This window comes from Chiloscyllium plagiosum, unplaced genomic scaffold (assembly GCF_037043375.1).
Source record: "Chiloscyllium plagiosum isolate Xiang-an unplaced genomic scaffold, Cpla_swu_hap1 HiC_scaffold_25, whole genome shotgun sequence".
Classification (NCBI taxonomy): Eukaryota; Metazoa; Chordata; class Chondrichthyes; order Orectolobiformes; family Hemiscylliidae; genus Chiloscyllium; species Chiloscyllium plagiosum.
In genome coordinates this window covers 57192068-57211693 of record NW_028270163.1, presented here as the reverse complement: position 1 = coordinate 57211693, position 19626 = coordinate 57192068, and the positions used below count along the sequence as shown (strand labels likewise).

The window sequence follows — 19626 nt, the reverse complement described above, 5'->3', positions numbered from 1 at the left end:
CACACTTAACAAATTCCTCTCCATCTAAACCCTGTACACTATGGCAGTCCCAGTCTATGTCTGGAAAGTTAAAATCCCCTACCATAACCACCCTATTATTCTTACAGATAGCTGAGATCTCCTTACAAGTTTGTTTCTCAATTTCCCTCTGACTATTGGGGGGTCTATAATACAATCCCAATAAGGTGATCATCCCTTTCTTATTTCTCAGTTCCACCCAAGCAACTTCCCTGGATGTATTTCCAGGAATATCCTCCCTCAGCACAGCTGTAATGCTATCCCTTATCAAAAATGCCACTCCCCCTCCTCTCTCGCCTCCTTTTCTATCCTTCCTGTAGCATTTGTATCCTGGAACATTAAGCTGCCAGTCCTGCCCATCCCTGAGCCATGTTTCCGTAATTGCTATGATATCCCAGTCCCATGTTCCTAACCATGCCCTGAGTTCATCTGCCTTCCCTGTTAGGCCCCTTGCATTGAAATAAATGCAGTTTACTTTATCAGTCCTATCTTGATCTCTGCTTTGTCCCCGCGGGCCCTGACTGTTTGACTCACTTCTGTTCCCAACTGTACCAGTCTCAGGTTGAAATCTTTCCTCACCATCTCCCTGGGTCCCCCCCCCCCCACCTTACTAGTTTAAATCCTCCCAAGCAGCTCGAGCAAATCTCCCTGCCAGTATATTAGTCCCCTTCCAATTTGATGTTCTATTCCTCTTACAGTAAAGGATAGTGCTCCATTAACCTCCTCGATGGCATCCTGTACCTGCGTTCCAGCAGTAAGAGAGTTATGGGCCTGAACACACACAGCCCTGAACCTTGGAATCTCTGCTCATTTTCCACTTAAATACCACATTTTCCCACATATACTCCATCTGCCAGACTTTTGCTCACACACTCAATTGACCACATCCCTGCACAACCACCTTGAGTTTTCCTTGCAACATACTTTCCTCCTTATCTTGGTGTCATCTTTAATTGGAGCTACCACACCTCTCCTCCTCTCCTCTCGTGATTCATGATTGTGAACCCCAGCACAGACCTCTCCCAGCACAGACCTCTCCCAGAAGGACTGCACTCACCATATCCCCACAATCAGATAAAGACCCCCTTTTTGACAGACTCTCTTGTTACATCCGCACCAACCACCAACAGCATGAGCTTTTAAACACCACATTAATCATTGATGTGGCACCTGATCAGTGTCTTCTGGATATCTACACCAAAAGGCAGCAGCTACAACTCTTCAAAGGACCCCAGTGAATTGGTTAAACACGATTTCTCTTTGATGAAGCTGTGCTGACCGTGTCTGCGGTCCAGGCATGTTTCATATTTTTTTTTAATGGTTTGGCACAAATTCATCAAATCACTCACTGTAAGGTAGTTGTCCATCTCAGACCCAGCATGGCTTACCAGGCTTAGTAAGCTTTCCACCCACCCTGCCCATTCCAACCCCTGTCTGTCCTAAAGGTGATAACCTACAACAGCAGCTTCATCTTTCAGCAATATCGAGAGTAGGAGAATGTGCACCCACAGTGGAGATAGAGAGAGACAGGGGGACAGAGGTCTGAGGGAGCGGCAGTGACAGGGGGAGTACCTGGGGGTTTGAGACACACAAAGCTGTAATAATGTCATTGTGTTTTCAGGATAGGACGTTAGCCTCACGGGGTCATACCTCACTGTCTACATCCATATCGAAATCGTCACTCTCCTCATCAGCAAACACCCGCACTCCCCAGCCCAGGAACTCCATCAGGCTGCTCCCGGAGCAGGTAAACAGTGTGTGACTAGAGATTGGAAAATATAGTGACAAGTGTTACAGTATCTCTGATTCACAAGGCATCAGCTACTGACACAAGAGGCTACCTTCTATTAGAAGCCCCCAGCTCTTCTCCCCCATGATAGGGCCTGCCCCTGGACCTCTCCCCCAGGATGGGGCCTGCCCCTGGACCTCTCCCCCAGGATGGGGCCTGCTACACGACCTCTCCCCCAGGGTGGAGCCTGCTCCTGGGCCTCTCCCCCAGGATGGGCCTGCTCCTGGGCCTCTCCCCCAGGATGGGGCCTGCTCCTGGGCCTCTCCCCCATTGTGGGGCCTGCTCCTGGGCCTCTCCCCCAGAATGGGGCCTGCTCCTCGACTTCTTCCCCCAGGGTGGGGCCTGCTCCTGGATCTCTCCCCCAGGATGGGCCTGCTCCTGGATCTCTCCCCCAGGATGGGGCCTGCTCCTCGACCTCTCCCCCAGGGTGGAGCCTGCTCCTGGGCCTCTCCCCTAGGATGGGGCCTGTCCTGGGCCTCTCCCCCAGAACGGAGCCTGCTCCTGAGCCTCTCCCTCAGAATGGGGCCTGTCCTCAGTCTCTCCTCCAGCATATGGCCTGCTCTCAGCATAGAGCCTGATCTCAGCTCCTCTCCCCCAGGGTGGGGCATCTCTCTCAAGATTGGGCTAGTCTCAGCTCCTCTCCGTCAGGACGGACTGCCCTAGCAGATGTCAGCCAGCCCTGTCAGCAGATGAAGGACCAACAGGAGAGCCCCTGGTGGCATTAGGCCTGAGAGCCAGTCCCTTGACCTGTGTGTGAACCCAGAAAGGTCTGGGACTGAGTTAGTATGGGCTTTGTGATACTTTCAGGTTCTGCTCCCAGTATATTCTAATATTTGTGTGTTATTTCTGGGGCACTCTAACATTAACCTGATTTCCAATCCTGCTGCAGGTTGGTAAACTCTACAGTGAGCTCGATATGGTGACAATGAACATTTCTGTTCTGTCTGCCATTCTGCTGGAGAATATCCCAGGCTCTGAGAATCCTCAAGACATGGAGCTGTTAGAGGTATGGATTGCTGCAGCTAAATGCCCCTGCCCTCAGTCTTTTGGGGCATTTAGCAGGAAGGCCTCCACTTCAAAGTTCTCATCCTCCTTTTCAAATCCCCCCTCACCCCTCCATATCTCTGTAATTTGTTTCAGCTCTACTACCCTCCCAGATATCTCCCAGCTTCCCAACTAACTTCTCAAACATTCACCAGCTTTAATCTCTCTCTAACCATTGGCGACCATGCTCCTTTTCTCACTCTCGCTCTCTCTCTCTGTCTCTGTCTCTCTGTCTATCTATCTATCTGTCCCTGTCTCTCTGTCTCTGTTCCCTGTTTCTCTCTGTCTCTGTCCCTGTCTCTCTCTCTCTGTCTGTCTCTCTCTCTCCCTTTCTCGCTAAGACTCTCCTTGACCCCTCTCTTTCATCACCTGTGGTGTGAAGGTGCTGGTGTTGGTGGAGTGGACAAAGTTAAAAATCACACAACGCCAGATTATAGTCCAACAGGTTTATTTGGAAGACTCGCTTTCAGAGTGCTGCTCCGTCATCAGGTGGGACAGGATCATAGGACCAGAATTTATAGTAAAAGATCAAAGTGTCAGACAAAGAAGGTTACCTCAGATTACAACAGGATCTGGACCAGATGGGCCAATGGGCTGAGAAGTGGCAGATCGAGTTTAATTTAAATAAATGTGAGATGCTGCATTTTGGGAAAGCAAATCTTAGCAGGACTTATACACTTAATGGTAAGGTCCTAGGGAGTGTTGCTGAACAAAGATACCTTGGAGTGCAGGTTCATAGTTCCTTGAAAGTGGAGTCGCAGGTAGATAGGATAGTGAAGAAGGCGTTTGGTATGCTTCCCTTTATTGGTCAGAGTATTGAGTACAGGAGTTGGGAGGTCATGTTGCAGCTGTACAGGACATTGGTTAGGCCACTGTTGGAATATTGCGAGCAATTCTGGTCTCCTTCGTATCGGAAAGATGTTGAGAAATTTGAAATAGTTCAGAAAAGACTTACAAGGATGTTGCCAGGGTTGGAGGATTTGAGCTACAGGGAGAGGTTGAATAGGCTCCACCCAACCTCCACTCAACCCAGCCCAACACTCCCCTACTCCCCCATACATCACTCCCCTACTCCCCCCACCCAACACTCCCCTACTCCCCCCACCCAACACTCCCCCACTCCCCCACCAACACTCCCCCACTCCCCCACCAACACTCCCCCACTCCCCCACCCAACACTCCCCTACTCCCCCCACCCAACACTCCCCTACTCCCCCCACCCAACACTCCCCTACTCCCCCCACCCAACACTCCCCTACTCCCCCCACACAACACTCCCCTACTCCCCCCACACAACACTCCCCTACTCCCCCCACCCAACACTCCCCTACTCCCCCCACCCAACACTCCCCCACGCCCCCCACCCAACACTCCCCCCACCCAACACTCACTCACTCCCCCCACCCAACACTCCCCTACTCCCCCCACCCAACACTTCCCTACTCCCCCCACCCAACACTTCCACACTCCCCCCACCCAACACTCCCCTACTCCCCCCACCCAACACTCCCCTACTCCCCCTACCCAACACTCCCCTACTCCCCCCACCCAACACTCCCCTACTCCCCCTACCCAACACTCCCCCCACCCAACACTCCCCCCACCCAACACTCCCCCACTCCCCCCACCCAACACTCCCCTACTCCCTCCACCCAACAGTCCGCCACCCCCCCACCCAACACTCCCCCACTCCCCCACCCCCCACCCAACACTCCCCCACCCCCCACCCAACACTCCCCCACCCAACACTCCCCCACTACCCCACCCAACACTCCCCCACTCCCCCACCCCACACTCCCCTACTCCCCCACCCCACACTCCCCCACCCAACACTCCCCCACCCAACACTCCCCCACTCCCCCACCCCCCACCCAACATTCCCCCACCCAACACTCCCCCACCCCCCACCCAACACTCCCCCACCCAACACTCCCCCCACCCAACACTCCCCTACCCCCCCACCCAACAATCCCCCACCCCCCCACCCAACACTCCCCCCACCCAACACTCCCCCACTCCCCCACCCAACACTCCCCCACTCCCCCACCCAACACTCCCCCACCCCCCCCAACACTCCCCCCACCCCCCCAACACTCCCCCCACTCCCCACACCCAACACTCCCCCACTCCCCCCACCCAACACTCCCCCACTCCCCCCCATCCAATACTCCCCCACTTCCCCCCACCCAACACTCCCCCACTTCCCCCCACCCAACACTCCCCCACTTCCCCCCACCCAACACTCCCCCACCTACCACTCCCCCACTTCCCCCCACCCAACACTCCCCCACCTACCACTCCCCCACTTCCTCCCCAACCCAACACTCCCCTACTCCCCCCACCCAACACTCCCCCACTCCCCCCACCCAACACTCCCCCACTCCCCCCACCCAGCACTCCCCTACTCCCCCCACCCAACACTCCCCTACTCCCCTCACCCAACACTCCCCTACTCCCCCCACCCAACACTCCCCCACTCCCCCCACCCAACACTCCCCCACTTCCCCCCACCTACCACTCCCCCACTTCCCCCCCACCTACCACTCCCCCACTTCCCCCCACCTACCACTCCCCCACTTCCTCCCCCACCCCCTCCCCCTCCCCCACCCAACACTCCCCCACTCCCCCCACCCAACACTCCCCCACTCCCCCCACCCAACACTCCCCCACTTCCTCCCATCCAACACTCCCCTACTTCCCCCCACACAACACTACCCCACTCCCCCCACCCAGCACTCCCCCATCTCCCTCAGCACTATCCCTGTGATCAGCCAGGACCCATTCTGCCCATCGACCTCTGCTGTCCCTTTTCTGGAGCAGTTTTGCGCATGCACTCTGTCGTGACCGGGCCCAGGGAGTACATTTCTCCATCCCCCACTCCCCCTCTCCCCACCACTCTTCCCAACCCACCACTCCCACTCGCCCCTTCCTAACCCCTCTTCCCACCCTCTCTCCCTACCCCAACCCCTCCCCCCATTCCCTGGAAGGAGTATTGTCCTGGACTGTACGGAGGGGAAAGGTGAGTGAGTCAGGATGCCATTGTAGTTTTTAACTATCTGAGGTCCCCAGCCAGTGCTGTGTGATCGGGGGGGGGGGGTCACATTACCAGCTGGTTATCTCAGTGCTGCCTGTGGGATCGTGCTGTCTTTTTGACACTGCAGCAGTGACTGCATTTACAAAGGGCTGTAGAGAAAGCCTGGGTTGTTTATTTTGTTGTTTCCTGTTCCCGCTATGTCGCAGAAACTGCAGTTGACGTGCCGTGCCATGCAGGAGCGGATCATGGTGCTGCTGCTGGAGGTGGATAATGTGGACGTGCTCACCAGACTGATCGAGGCCAACGATGCACTCAACAACATCTTCCTGCAGTACGAGAGGTGGGCACGCGCACACACACACACACACGTAACACTGTGTGGTGCCAACTGTAGGGGGAGGGAGGGAAGCTGGTGGGGTAACGGAAATGCCATCCAGAGCCCCAGCGTCATGTTCTGGTGAAAATGGTCCAAATCCCACCATGAATTCAACATCAAAAGAAATTGGAATATAAGGCTAGCCCAGTGACAACTGTTTATTGTTAATGACAAATTCCTCAAGGTTTTTGCCTTCCTTACCTGGTCCGATCTCCATGTGACTCCACATCCATAACAATATGGTTGACTTCCTTTTTATAGAATACCTACAATGTGGAAACAGGCCATTCGGCCCAACAGGTTTACATGGACTTTAGGATGAACATCTCATTGCCCCCCCCCTCCCCCCATACCAACCTAATCCCTGCATTTCCCATGGCTAACCCATCCAGCCTGCACATCCCTGAACACTACGGGCAATTTAGCATGGCCAATTCACCTGACCTGCACATCTTTGGACTGTGGGAGGAAACAGGAGCACCCGGAGGAAACCCACACAGACACGGGGAGAATGTGCAAACTCCACACAGACAGTCACCCAAGGCTGGAATCGAACTGGGGACCCCAGCGCTGTGAGACAACAGTGTTAACTAGCCTCTGGGCAATTACAGATGGGTAATAAATACTGACCCAGCTAATGATTCCTACATGCAACCGCTGAATAGAGTCATAGAGATGTTCAGCATGGAAACAGACCCTCAGTCCAACCCGTCCATGCCGACCAGATATCCCAACCCAATCTAGTCCCACCTGCCAGCACCCGGCCCATATCCCTCCAAACCCTTCCTGTTCATATACCCATCCAAATGCCTCTTAAATATTGCAATTGTACCAGCCTCCACCACATCCTCTGGCAGCTCATTCCATACACGTACCACCCTCTGTGTGAAAAAGTTTCCCCTTAGGTTTCTTGTTTATCTTTCCCCTCTCAATCACAGGGGGAGCTCACATTCAAATCACCTTCCTCTGCCTGTCCCGCCCCCAGCTTCCCCATTGGTCAACAGGTGTAACAACTTCACATTGCTCCACTTACCCACAGCTGATTGGTCAGTAATGAGGCTCTTCATTACTCAGTAGGACGAGTCCAAATGTCACTCCAACAATCTCTGGACACCATGACTACTGTTTTCACAACCTAACAATGAATGAGATCCCGCTCAAAGCCACATCATTGTTTGTGAAACACGTTGGAATGCCCAAGGGTGGGGGGAAGGACATGGCAATGCAGACTGTCTGTCTGAATAGGGAAGCTGGATAGACACATGAGGGGGATAGGAAGAGAGAAGCACATATTTGGTGGTGTGAGATGGAGTACTTTGGGGAGAGCCTCATATGGAACACTGGTACAGTTGGGCTGAATGGCCTGTTGGTGCTGTAAACTTTGCTTGACTGTGGATATAAAAGTGAGATGGCTAATTGTTGCCCATCATTGGCAGGTTTCAACGGCGAAGGGAGAGGTTCAGGCTGATGGAGAATGAGGTTCCGAGGTCACTGAAGGTACGCACAGAGGATGATGGGAATGAGAGCTGGGGAGTGGGTGGACTATCCTCAGGGGCACTGTGGCTTCTGAATGTCACTGCATACAACTGGGCATCTGCCCATGTACAACGCCTGCCTGCTGTACCCCATAACCCTGATCTCCCCGGGCTCTGACTGACCTCCTCCCCTTCCTCATCCCTTCACTCTACCACCTTCACCCACTCCCCACCATATACTGCACCACCCAGTGAGAAACTTCCATAGAGCTTTACTCTGTATCTAACCCTGTGCTGTCCCTGTACTGGGAGTGTTTGATGGCGACAGTGTAGAGGAAGCTTTACTCTGTATCTAACTCCGTGCTGTCTCTGTCCTGGAATTGTTTGATGGGGGGACAGTGTAGAGGGGGTTTTCCTCTCTATCTAACCCTGTGCTGTCCCTGTCCTGGGTGGATGTCACAAACCTGTTGCTTGCTCCTGTGCTATCTCCTGGTCTAATGATCATGACGATAAAGTGAATGGACTCTCTCGTTTGTGCAGGATTCTGGTATTGAGCCCTCAGCTCCCAGCTCAACTTATGATCTGATCAACCTCACATGCTCTGCTCCAGCCACTCCGGGTCCTACGTGTCTGCCTGAGTTCTCCAGCCTGAGTAAGTATTCTCAGCACTGGCTGCATCACCCTCAGTCAGTGAAAATTCTATGCTAGTCAGTGTGTGTAGTCTGTGCAGAACTGCTGAAGATCAGACAACATCCCAAATGTAACTGCTGTAAAAGTGATACCCATCCTGGGGATGTTTGGGAACAGTGTAGAGGGAGCTTTACTCTGTATCTAACCATTTGCTATCCCTGCCTAAAGGGTGTTTGAATGGGCCAATTTGTTGAGGAGGCTTTACTTTCAGTTTAAAAGATTAGCAAGAACTTTACTCTGTATCTAACCCCATGCTTCCCTGTTCCTGGGAGTGTTTGGTGGAGACAGTGTAGAGAGAGTTTTACTCTGTCTCTAACCCCGTGCTGTCCCTGTGCTGGGAGTGTTTGGTGGGGACAGTGTCGAGGGAGCTTTACTCTGTATCTAACCCCGTGCTGTCCCTGCTGTGGGAGTGTTTGATGGGAGACAGTGGAGAGGGAACTTTACTCTGTATCCAACCCGTACTGTCCCTGTCCTGGGAGTATTTGATGGGGGGGACAGTGTAGAGGAAGTTTTACTCTGTATCTAACCCTGTGCTGTCCCTGTCCTGAGAGTCTTTGAGCAGTCCCATTTCCATTGGTAACTCTCATTATAGGCATGACTTTCTACATTGAAAGATAAGGGATAGACATTTTGTGTCTGAGATGAGGTGAAATTTCTTCAGGACAGTGGTGAGCCTGTGGAATACACTGCAACGGGACGCTGCTGACGCCAAAACATTGAAGATTTTAAGGAAAGGTGTTGATATAGGTCTTAGGACTTTAAGGATCAAAGGATTTGGGGAGAAAGTGGAAAGAGGGGACTGAGTTAGATATCAGCAACGGTCATCTTGAATGGCGGTGCAGGCTTGAAGGGCCGAATGGCCTATTCCTATGATTTTTATGTTTCTGTGATTCCATTCAGAACAAAGAAAAATTGAAGAGGAGTTCTGAAGGCCTAATGTTTTTGGAATAACTGAGGAGTGAGCTGCTGTTCTGTTCTATTTGTTCAGGTCTTGAAAATGGAATCTCTGATGCGAGGGGTACAGGCCTGTGTGCTGCCAACCCCTTCCTCAGGAACAGGGCCCTCCCTGATATCCCAGTGCGCAATGCAGCAAACATTCAGCAGCCACGGTACGTTCACTTTCCATTCAACGTTGTCAGCCTTATCCAAAGGTGACCAAAGATACACAGAAAACATTTTCTAGACCCACGGTCACTTCCACCTGTGAAGGATAAGGGCAGCAGATACATGGAAACACCGTGGGTGTGTCCATGGCTGTGGAAGGTGCTGTCTGAGGATCTTTGGTGAATTTCCACAGAGCGTCTTGTAGAGAATACACACCGCTGCTACTGAGTGTCGGTGGTGGAAAAAGTGGATGTTTGTGGATGTGGTGCCAAACCAGTGGGCTGCTTTGTCCTGGATGGTGTTGAGCTTCTTGAGTGTTGTTGGAGCTGCCCCCATCCAGGGCAACTGGGGAGTATCCCATCACACTCTTGACTTGTGCCTTGGAGATGGTGGATAGATTTTGAGGTGACAGGAGGTGAGTTACTCGCTGCAGATTGTTCTTATAGGTAGTGCATTTATTGAGACCTGCTCCAGTTGACTTGCTTGGAGATGCGTTGACACACCCCCCTGGAATAGGTAAGACTTGAACCCAGGCTTCCTGGTCCAGCGGTAGGGGCACTATCACTGTACCAGAAGAGTGCTTGCCACTGTATTTACACGATTCTGGATCAGTGGTGCTGGAAGAGCACAGCAGTTCAGGCAGCATCGAAGGAGCAGCGAAATCGACGTTTCAGGCAAAAGCCCTTCATCAGGAATAAAGGCAGTGAGCCTGGAGCGTGGAGAGATAAGCTAGAAGAGGGTGGGGGTTGGGAGAGTACAATGGGTGAGTGGGGGAGGGGATGAAGGTGATAGGTCAGGGAGGAGAGGGTGGAGTGGATAGGTGGAAAAGGAGATAGGCAGGTAGGACAAGTCCGGACAGGTCATGGGGACAGTGCTGAGCTGGAAGTTTGGAACTAGGGTGAGGTGGGGGAAGGGGAAATGAGGAAACTGTTGAAGTCCACATTGATGCCCTGGGGTTGAAGTGTTCCGAGGCGGAAGATGAGGCATTCTTCCTCCAGGCGTCTGGTGGTGAGGGAGCGGCGGTGAAGGAGGCCCAGGACCTCCATGTCCTCGGCAGAGTGGGAGGGTGAATTGAAATGTAGGGCCACGGGGAGGTGTGGTTGATTGGTGCGGGTGTCCCGGAGATGTTCCCTAAAGCGCTCTGCTAAGAGGCGTCCAGTTTCCCCAATGTAGAGGAGACCGCATCGGGAGCAACGGATACAATAAATGATATTAGTGGATGTGCAGGTAAAACTTTGGATGTGGAAGGCTCCTTTAGGGCCTTGGATAGAGGTGAGGGAGGAGGTGTGGGCGCAGGTTTTACAGTTCCTGCGGTGGCAGGGGAAGGTGCCAGGATGGGAGGGTGGGTTGTAGGGGGGTGTGGACCTGACCAGGTAGTCACGGAGGGAATGGTCTTTGCGGAAGGTGGAAAGGGGTGGGGAGGGAAATATATCCCTGGTGGTGGGGTCATTTTGGAGGTGGTGGAAATGTCGGCGGATGATTTGGTTTATGCGAAGGTTGGTAGGGTGGAAGATGAGCACCAGAGGCGTTCTGTCCTTGTTACGGTTGGAGGGGTGGGGTCCGAGGGCAGAGGTGCGGGAAGTGGACGAGATGCGTTGGAGGGCATCTTTAACCACGTGGGAAGGGAAATTGCGGTCTCTAAAGAAGGAGGGCATCTGGTGTGTTCTGTGGTGGAACTGGTCCTCCTGGGAGCAGATACGGCGGAGGTGGAGGAATTGGGAATACGGGATGGCATTTTTGCAGGAGGTAGGGTGGGAAGAGGCGTAATCCAGGTAGCTGTGGGAGTCGGTGGGTTTGTAAAAAATGTCAGTGTCAAGTCGGTCATCACTAATGGAGATGGAGAGGTCCAGGAAGGGGAGGGAGGTGTCAGAGATGGTCCAGGTAAATTTAAGGTCAGGGTGGAATGTGTTGGTGAAGTTGATGAATTGCTCAACCTCCTCGCAGGAGCACGAGGTGGCGCCAATGCAGTCATCAATGTAGCGGAGGAAGAGGTGGCGAGTGGTGCCGGTGTAACTATGGAAGATGGACTGTTCTACGTAGCCAACAAAGAGACAGGCATAGCTGGGGCCCAAACGTGTGCCCTTGGCTACCCCTTTGGTCTGGAGGAAGTGGGAGGATTCAAAGGAAAAACTGTTAAGGGTGAGGACCAGTTCGGCCAAACGAATGAGAGTGTCGGTGGAGGGGTACTGTTGGGAACGTCTGGAGAGGAAAAAACGGAGGGCTTGGAGGCCCTGGTCATGGCGGATGGAGGTGTAGAGGGATTGGATATCCATGGTGAAGATGAGGCGTTGGGGGCCGGGGAAACGGAAGTCTTGGAGGAGGTGGAGGGCGTGGGTGGTGTCTCGAATGTATGTGGGGAGCTCCTGGACTAGGGGGAATAGGACAGTGTCGAGGTAGGTAGAGATGAGTTCAGTGGGTCAGGAGCATGCTGAGACAATGGGTCGGCCAGGGTGGTCAGGCTTGTGGATCTTGGGAAGGAGTTAGAACCGGGCTGTGCGGGGTTCCCAGACTATGAGGTTGGAAGCTGTGGGTGGAAGATCTCCTGAGGTGATGAGGTTCTGTATGGTCTGGGAGATGATGGTTTGGTGATGGGGGGGTGGGGTCATGGTTGAGGGGGCAGTAGGAAGAGGTGTCCTCGAGTTGGCGTTTGGCTTCAGCAGTGTAGAGGTCAGTGGGCCAGACTACCACTGCACCCCCTTTATTTGCTGGCTTGATGGTGAGGTAGGGATTGGAGCAGAGGGATTGGAGGGCTGCGCGTTGTGAGGGTGAGAGGTTGGAGTGGGGGAGGGGGGTGGACAGTTTGAGGCGGTTAATCTCCCGGCGGCAGTTGGAAATGAAGAGGTTGAGGGCAGGTAATAGGCCAGCACAGGGTGTCCAGGTGGATGCAGTGTGTTGGAGGTGGGCGAAGGGATCCTCGGAAGGTGGGCGGGAGTCCTGATTGTGAAAGTAAGCTCAGAGGCGGAGGCAACGGAAGAATTGTTCGACGTCACGGCGTGTATTAAATTCATTGATGCGTGGACGGAGGGGGATGAAGGTGAGTCCTTTGCTGAGGACTGATCGTTCGTCCTCAGTGAGGGGGAGGTCTGGGGGGATGGTGAAAACTCGGCAGGGCTGGGAGCTGGGATCATGGTGTGGGTGTGGGGCTGGGAGTCGGAGCGGAGTCAGTAACTGGAGTGGGTGTGGTGGTGGGGGGAATGGGGGTGGAGTCATGCGCAGGGGTAGTGTTCCCCTCGGGGTTCTGGGGGGTGGGGATAGTGACAGTGGGGTCTGTGGGGGGCATGTCAGCAGAATGCAGGTGAGTGGCGCTGGTGGGGGGCGGAAGTGGTGGTGACCACGGCAGTAGGGGTGGCGGAAGTCACTGAGCATGTGGCATCAGCGATGATGTGAGGGGGAGAAGTGATGTCACGTGTGATGCATGAGGAATTGTGAGGGGTGGAAGTGGTTGTGGGAGTGGCCATGATGGGGCCGGAAGTGACATCATCAATCAGCGTGGGGGCGGCAGCTGCATCAGCCGCATGGCTAATGGCGTCTGAGTAGTTTCCGAGGCCAGGGGAATCTTCTGGAATGTTTGAGGAGCACTGGTTATGGAGGTGGGTAGATAAAAGTTTGTTGTGCCCGAAACGTCAATTTCGCTGCTCCTCGGATGCTGCCTGAACTGCTGTGCTCTTCCAGTACCACTAATCCAGAATCTGGTTTCCAGCATCTGCAGTCATTGTTTTTACCACTGTATTTACACGGCTAGTCCAGTTCAGTTTCTGATCAATGGTAAGTTTTAGGATGTTGACAGTGGGTGGATTTCAGTGATTTTGTTGCATTTGAATACAGACTGCTTCAGTATCTGAGGAGTTGCGAGCGGCGCTGAACACTGTGCAATCATCGGTGAACATCCCGCACTCCCCCAGGAAGGTGCCTGATTACTGACACTAAACCTTTCCAGTTTCTGTGCAGTTTGAACCTGGAGAATCAGTCCGGCTCGATGCTCAGCAACACTCCCACAACATTACCACTGCTTCCTTGTCTGAGCATCTCCAGGTCAGAGTCACTGTGTTCAGGTTGGGATTGTGGAGCTCTAGCAGAGTCGGTGCCTTCAGCAGGGGGTGGGTCACAACGGGACGGTGGAGTTTAAAATCAGAAGAATGTTTGAAGGTGATGTAATTTACAGAAAGACTCTCTCCTGGTTACAGAGCGGCAGTGCAGAGCTCAGTGAGCAACAGACACCCTGAACCTCTCTATGCCAATGTAAGTCTGAGCAGATATATCCCTATCTGTACAACTCGAGTCACTATTATTAACCTGGTCAAATGTATACTATGCTGGGGACAGACTGAGGTGGGGGAGAGAGAGAGTGTGCATTGTGTGTGTGTGTGTGCGCAGTGTGAGTGTGCGCAGGTGTGCAGGCCTGTGTAGGGGTGTAAGTGCAACATTGTCTGTGTATGTGTGTGTATGCCTGTGTATGTGTGTGTATGCCTGTGTATGTGTGTGTATGCCTGTGTGTGTGTGTGTATGCCTGTGTGTGTATGCCTGTGTGTGTGTATGCCTGTGTGTGTGTGTATGCCTGTGTGTGTGTGTATGCCTCTGTGTGTGTGTGTGTGTGTGTGTGTGTATGCCTCTGTGTGTGTGTGTGTGTATGCCTCTGTGTGTGTGTGTGTGTGTATGCGTGTGTGTGTGTGTATGTGTGTGTGTGTATGTGTGTGTGTGTGTATGCGTGTGTGTGTGTGTATGCGTGTGTGTGTGTATGCGTGTGTGTGTGTATGCGTGTGTGTGTGTGTATGCGTGTGTGTGTGTATGCGTGTGTGTGTGTGTGTGTGTGCGTGTGTGTGTGCGTATGCGTGTGTGTGTGTGTGTGTATGCGTGTGTGTGTGTGTGTATGCGTGTGTGTGTGTATGCGTGTGCGTGTGTGTGTGTGTGTATGCGTGTGTGTGTGTGTATGCGTGTGTGTGTGTGTGCGTGTGTGTGCGTGTGTATGCGTGTGTGTGTGTGTGTGTATGTGTGTGTGTATGCGTGTGTGTGTGTATGCCTGTGTGTGTGTATGCCTGTGTGTGTGTATGCCTGTGTGTGTATGCGTGTGTGTGTGTGCGCGCGTGTGTGTGTGTGCGCGCGTGTGTGTGTATGCCTGTGTGTGTGTGTGTGTATGCCTGTGTGTGTGTGTGTATGCGTGTGTGTGTGTATGCGTGTGTGTGTGTATGCCTGTGTGTGTGTATGCGTGTGTGTGTATGCGTGTGTGTGTGTATGCGTGTGTGTGTGTGTGTGTGTGTATACCTGTGTGTGTGTGTGCCCCTGTGTGTATGCCCATGTGTGTGTGTGTGTATGCCTGTGTGTGTGTGTTTATGCCTGTGTGCCCGTGTGTGTGTGCCCGTGTGTGTGTGCCCGTGTGTGTGTGCCCGTGTGTGTGTGCCCGTGTGTGTGTCTGCCCATGTGTGTGTATGCCCGCGTGTGTGTATGCCCGTGTGTGTGTGCCTGCCCGTGTGTGTGTTTGCCCGTGTGTGTGTGTATGCCTCTGTGTGTGTCTGTCTCTGTGTGTGTGTGTATGCCCGTGTGTGTATGCCCGTGTGTGTGTGTGTATGCCCGTGTGTATGCCCGTGTGTGTATGCCTGTATGCCCGTGTGTGTATGCCCGTGTGTGTATGCCCGTGTGTGTGTGTATGCCCGTGTGTGTATGCCCCTGTGTGTGTGTGTGTATGCGTGTGTGTGTGTATGCCCGTGTGTGTATGCCCGTGTGTGTATGCCTTGTGTGTGTGTGTGTATATGCCTGTATGCCCATGTGTGTGTATGCCCATGTGTGTATGCCTTGTGTGTGTGTGTGTGTGTATGCCTGTGTGTGTGTGTTTATGCCTGTGTGCGCGTGTGTGTGTGCCCGTGTGTGTGCCCGTGTGTGTGTCTGCCCATGTGTGTGTATGCCCACGTGTGTGTATGCCCGTGTGTGTGTGCCTGCCCGTGTGTGTGTGTATGCCTGTGTGTGCGTTTGCCCGTGTGTGTGTGTATGCCTCTGTGTGTGTCTGTCTCTGTGTGTGTGTGTATGCCCGTGTGTGTGTGTGTATGCCCGTGTGTATGCCCGTGTGTGTATGCCTGTATGCCCGTGTGTGTATGCCCGTGTGTGTATGCCCGTGTGTGTGTGTATGCCCGTGTGTGTATGCCCGTGTGTGTGTATGCCCGTGTGTGTATGCCCCTGTGTGTGTGTGTGTATGCCCGTGTGTGTATGCCCGTGTGTGTATGCCTTGTGTGTGTGTGTGTATATGCCTGTATGCCCATGTGTGTGTATGCCCGCGTGTGTGTATGCCCATGTGTGTGTGTTTGTATGCCCGTGTGTGCCTGTGTGTGTGTATGCCTGTGTGGGTATGCCCGTGTGTATACCCGCGTGTGTGTGTATGCCCGCGTGTGTGTGTATGCCCGTGTGTGTATGCCCATGTGTGTGTATGTGCCCGTGTGTGAATGCCCGTGTGTCTGTGTGTGCCCATGTGTGTCTGTGTGTGTGTGTGTGTGTGTGCGCCCATGTGTGCCTGTGTGTGTATGCCCGTGTGCGTGTGTATGCCCGTGTGCGTGTGTATGCCCGTGTGTGTGTGTGCGCCCGTGTGTGCCTGTGTGTGTGTGTATGCCCGGGTGTGTGTATGCCCATGTGTGTGTGTGTGTGTGTGTGTGTGTGTGTGTGTGTGTGTGTGCCTGTGTGTGTGTGTGTGTGTGTGCCTGTGTGTGTGTGTGCCTGTGTGTGTGTGTGTGTATGCCCATGTGTGTGTGTGTGTGTATATGCATGCCTGTGTGTGTGTGTGTATATTCCCATGTGTGTATGCTGTGTGTGTGTATGCTGTGTGTGTGTGTGTGTGTATGCCCGTGTGTGTGTATGCCCGTGTGTGTGTATGCCCGTGTGTGTGTATGCCCGTGTGTGTGTGTATGCCCATGTGTGTGTGTATGCCCATGTGTGTGTGTGTATGCATGCCTGTGTGTGTGTATGCATGCCTGTGTGTGTGTATATATGCCCGTGTGTGTGTGTATGCCCATATATGTGTGTGTGTATGCCCATGTGCCTGTATGCCCATGTGTGTGTATGCCTGTGTGTGCCTGTATGCCCATGTGTGTGTGTGTATGCCCGTGTGTGTGTGTGTATGCCTGTGTGTGCCTGTATGCCCATGTGTGTGTGTGTATGCCCGTGTGTGTGTGTGTGTGTATGCCCGTGTGTGCCTGTGTGAGATTGAAGCTTGGTTCAGCAACGATGGGGAATGAGAGTTTTAGTTATTCACATTGAGAGCAGCCCATGATTTTCTGGGACAGCCACTTGTAGTTTTCAGTCAGGGTGACTGGGGTGAGTGTGCGTGGTGAACATGAAGGTATCATTAACAAAGGGATACCCTAAGCTGTCTTGGTTTGTCTCACATCTTGCCTGTCTGACTGTCTGTCTCCAGCTGACACAATTTGCTTTTTTGTATTTCCAGTAGAAAGTTTCACCAACTCCTCTTCTTTCCCCCATAACCATCTCAATACCCCTTCCCCCCCCGTCTCTCACTCATTCTCTCTTGCTCCCTCTACACACCCTCATACTCCTCCCCCATTTTATAATGGCCATCTGCTTTGTGTTGGACGGGATTTGTGTTATTGCATGGTCTATGTTGGTGCAACTCTGGCTCAGTTCCTTGTAAAATGTCTTTTCCTTTTCAGGTGGTGCCCCCACAGTCTGTACAGACCACACCCTCTGCCTACAGTCTGCTGTCTGAGTCCTCTCATCCCTCCACGCTCACAGGTAAGGGGCATCTCGACAAGCAGTGCACACAAATCAGGCACACCCTGTTCATTGAGGGGGGAAGCCAACTGTACTTCACCGTCCCTCTCCCCTTTCCTTCTTTCCCCCTTCCCTTTCCCCTCTTCTTCCCTTTCCCTCTTCCTCCTTTCTCTCTTCCCCCTCTTCTCATCTTACCCTCTTCCCTCTTCTCTCCTTTTCCTGCTTCCTTCTTTCTCTCTTCCCCCTGCCTTTCCGCCATGCCTCCTTCCCTGTTGCCCTCCTTTCCCTCTCCCCCCTTTTCCCCCTTCCCTCTTCCCCCACCCCCTTACCTCTTTCCCTCTGCCCGCTTCCCCTCTTCCCTCACCCCTTTCCCCCTTTCCCCACTTGCTGCCATCACTGAGCCATTCAGTTCTGTTTGAGCTCCTCCTTTCTGTTCCAGGCCCGAGCCAGTCGGGAGACATGAAGAATGGGAAGGCCGATCCGATCAGTTTGGAATTTGACCCACTAAGCAACACCAACTGCAACACAGAGTAAGTCTGTGATATAGTTACTCCTCAGTTAGAGGTAGAGGGAGTGGCACTGGCAAAGCAGGAACTGTTCACAAGAGAGGGCGCTAACAGCCTAAACTCCTGGATAAAGGAGCTGATCCAACTGAGTGGACCACATGAGTCAATTGAGCTCAGGACCATGAGATACTCCGACCACATGGCTCTGAAAATACCTGGCCTCGTAAGATCTGAGAAGCTAGGCAGACTCACTCAGGTTAATTTCTTGGATGGAAACACGAGGTGCAGGAGGGTTTAAAGAGGGTTTTGCAGCAGAGTAGTAGTGTAACTTCCTCTCAACTAGAAAATTTGGGTTCATGTCCCAACTGTCCAGAGGTGTGACCTAACATGTCCAAATAGTCTGAGTTAAATAATTAACATCTCGTTTGAAAGACAGGCCTCCATGAGTGCGGCACTCCCTCAGCACTGACCCTCCGACAGTGCGGCACTCCCTCAGCACTGACCCTCCGACAGTGCGGCACTCCCTCAACACTGACCCTCCGACAGTGCGGCACTCCCTCAGCACTGACCCTCCGACAGTGCAGCACTCCCTCAACACTGACCCTCCGACAGAGCGGCACTCCCTCAACACTGATCCTCCGACAGTGCCGCACTCCCTCAGAACTGACCCTCCAACAGTGCTGCACTCCCTCAGCACTGACCCTCCAACAGTGCGGCACTCCCTCAGCACTGACCCTCTGACAGTGCGACACTCCCTCAGCACTGATCCTCTGACAGTGCGACACTCCCTCAGCACTGACCCTCTGACAGTGCGACACTCCCTCAGCACTGACCCTCCGACAGTGCGGCACTCCCTCAGCACGGACCCTCCGACAGCACGGCACTCCCTCAGCACTGACCCTCCGACAGTGCCGCACTCCCTCAGCACTGACCCTCCGACAGTGCGGCACTCCCTCAGCACTGACCCTCCGACAGTGCGGCACTCCCTCAGCACTGACCCTCCGACAGTGCGGCACTCCCTCAGCACTGACCCTCCGACAGTGCGGCACTCCCTCAGCACTGACCCCCCGACAGTGCGGCACTCCCTCAGCACTGACCCTCCGACAGTGCCGCACTCCCTCAGCACTGACCCTCTGATAGTGCAGTTGTCCAAATCCAAACTCATTGATTATATTCCAATTTGTAACACATGGGCATGTGTTATTCTATATATATAAGTCACCCCCAGCTGAACATGCCCCACAATTAAATTTCAGTCTGTAACTCACTCCCAGGTATCTGTTAATCTGTATATAAACCACCCCAAACCCCTCAATCACCTACCAGTCTGTAACTTGCTCCTTCTTTTCCTTTATTTCATATATAAACCCCACTGAACTCTTCAATTAGATTCCAGTCTATAACTAACTCCCTGGTATCTGTTGTTGCCAGTTAATGTTGTGGAATATCTTTGATTGTAGGGCGATTTATGAGGATCTGGATGTTGCTTTAAACAAGGCGAGGATTCTCTCTAACAGAACGGCTGAATGACTGGCACCTTTGTCACTGCTTTTGTGGGTGAGTGGGTTATTGATCAGTTATGTAGCTGGCTGTGTTCCCACTGGAGTTTACTCGGGTGAGGGATGAACTGATTGAAGTGTATCAGGTTGGGAATGGTCTTGGAAAGCTGGGCAAGGAAAGATGTTTCCTCCTGTGGGTCAGTTCAGATTTAGCAAGCCCAAATTCACGGGGGCGCCTTTTGTGGACTGATATGCGTATTTTCTTTCGCTTCAAGGGTGGTGAGATTTTGGAACTCTTTGACTCAGACAGGGGGTGGAAGTGGGGTCATTGAATACTTATAAGACAGGCATGAGTAGGTTCTTATTGGGCAGGGCCACTGAGGT

The 19626-nt window shown here is 53.1% G+C and overlaps 1 protein-coding gene across 2 annotated transcripts in view; it reads left to right on the top strand.

The window, feature by feature from the left end:
• Positions 1–19626, top strand: part of LOC122547650 (TOM1-like protein 1) — a 113712-nt gene that overhangs the window by 93156 nt on the left and 930 nt on the right. For both annotated transcript variants that reach the window (XM_088000830.1, XM_088000829.1), the window contains 10 exons: positions 1640–1765; positions 2697–2813; positions 6092–6225; positions 7698–7758; positions 8277–8388; positions 9415–9535; positions 13715–13769; positions 17177–17258; positions 17677–17767; positions 19204–19300. In XM_088000830.1, the coding sequence (XP_087856956.1) occupies positions 1640–1765; positions 2697–2813; positions 6092–6225; positions 7698–7758; positions 8277–8388; positions 9415–9535; positions 13715–13769; positions 17177–17258; positions 17677–17767; positions 19204–19273 (969 nt within the window). In that variant the 3' untranslated portion in view covers positions 19274–19300. The remainder of the gene's footprint in view (positions 1–1639; positions 1766–2696; positions 2814–6091; positions 6226–7697; positions 7759–8276; positions 8389–9414; positions 9536–13714; positions 13770–17176; positions 17259–17676; positions 17768–19203; positions 19301–19626) is intronic.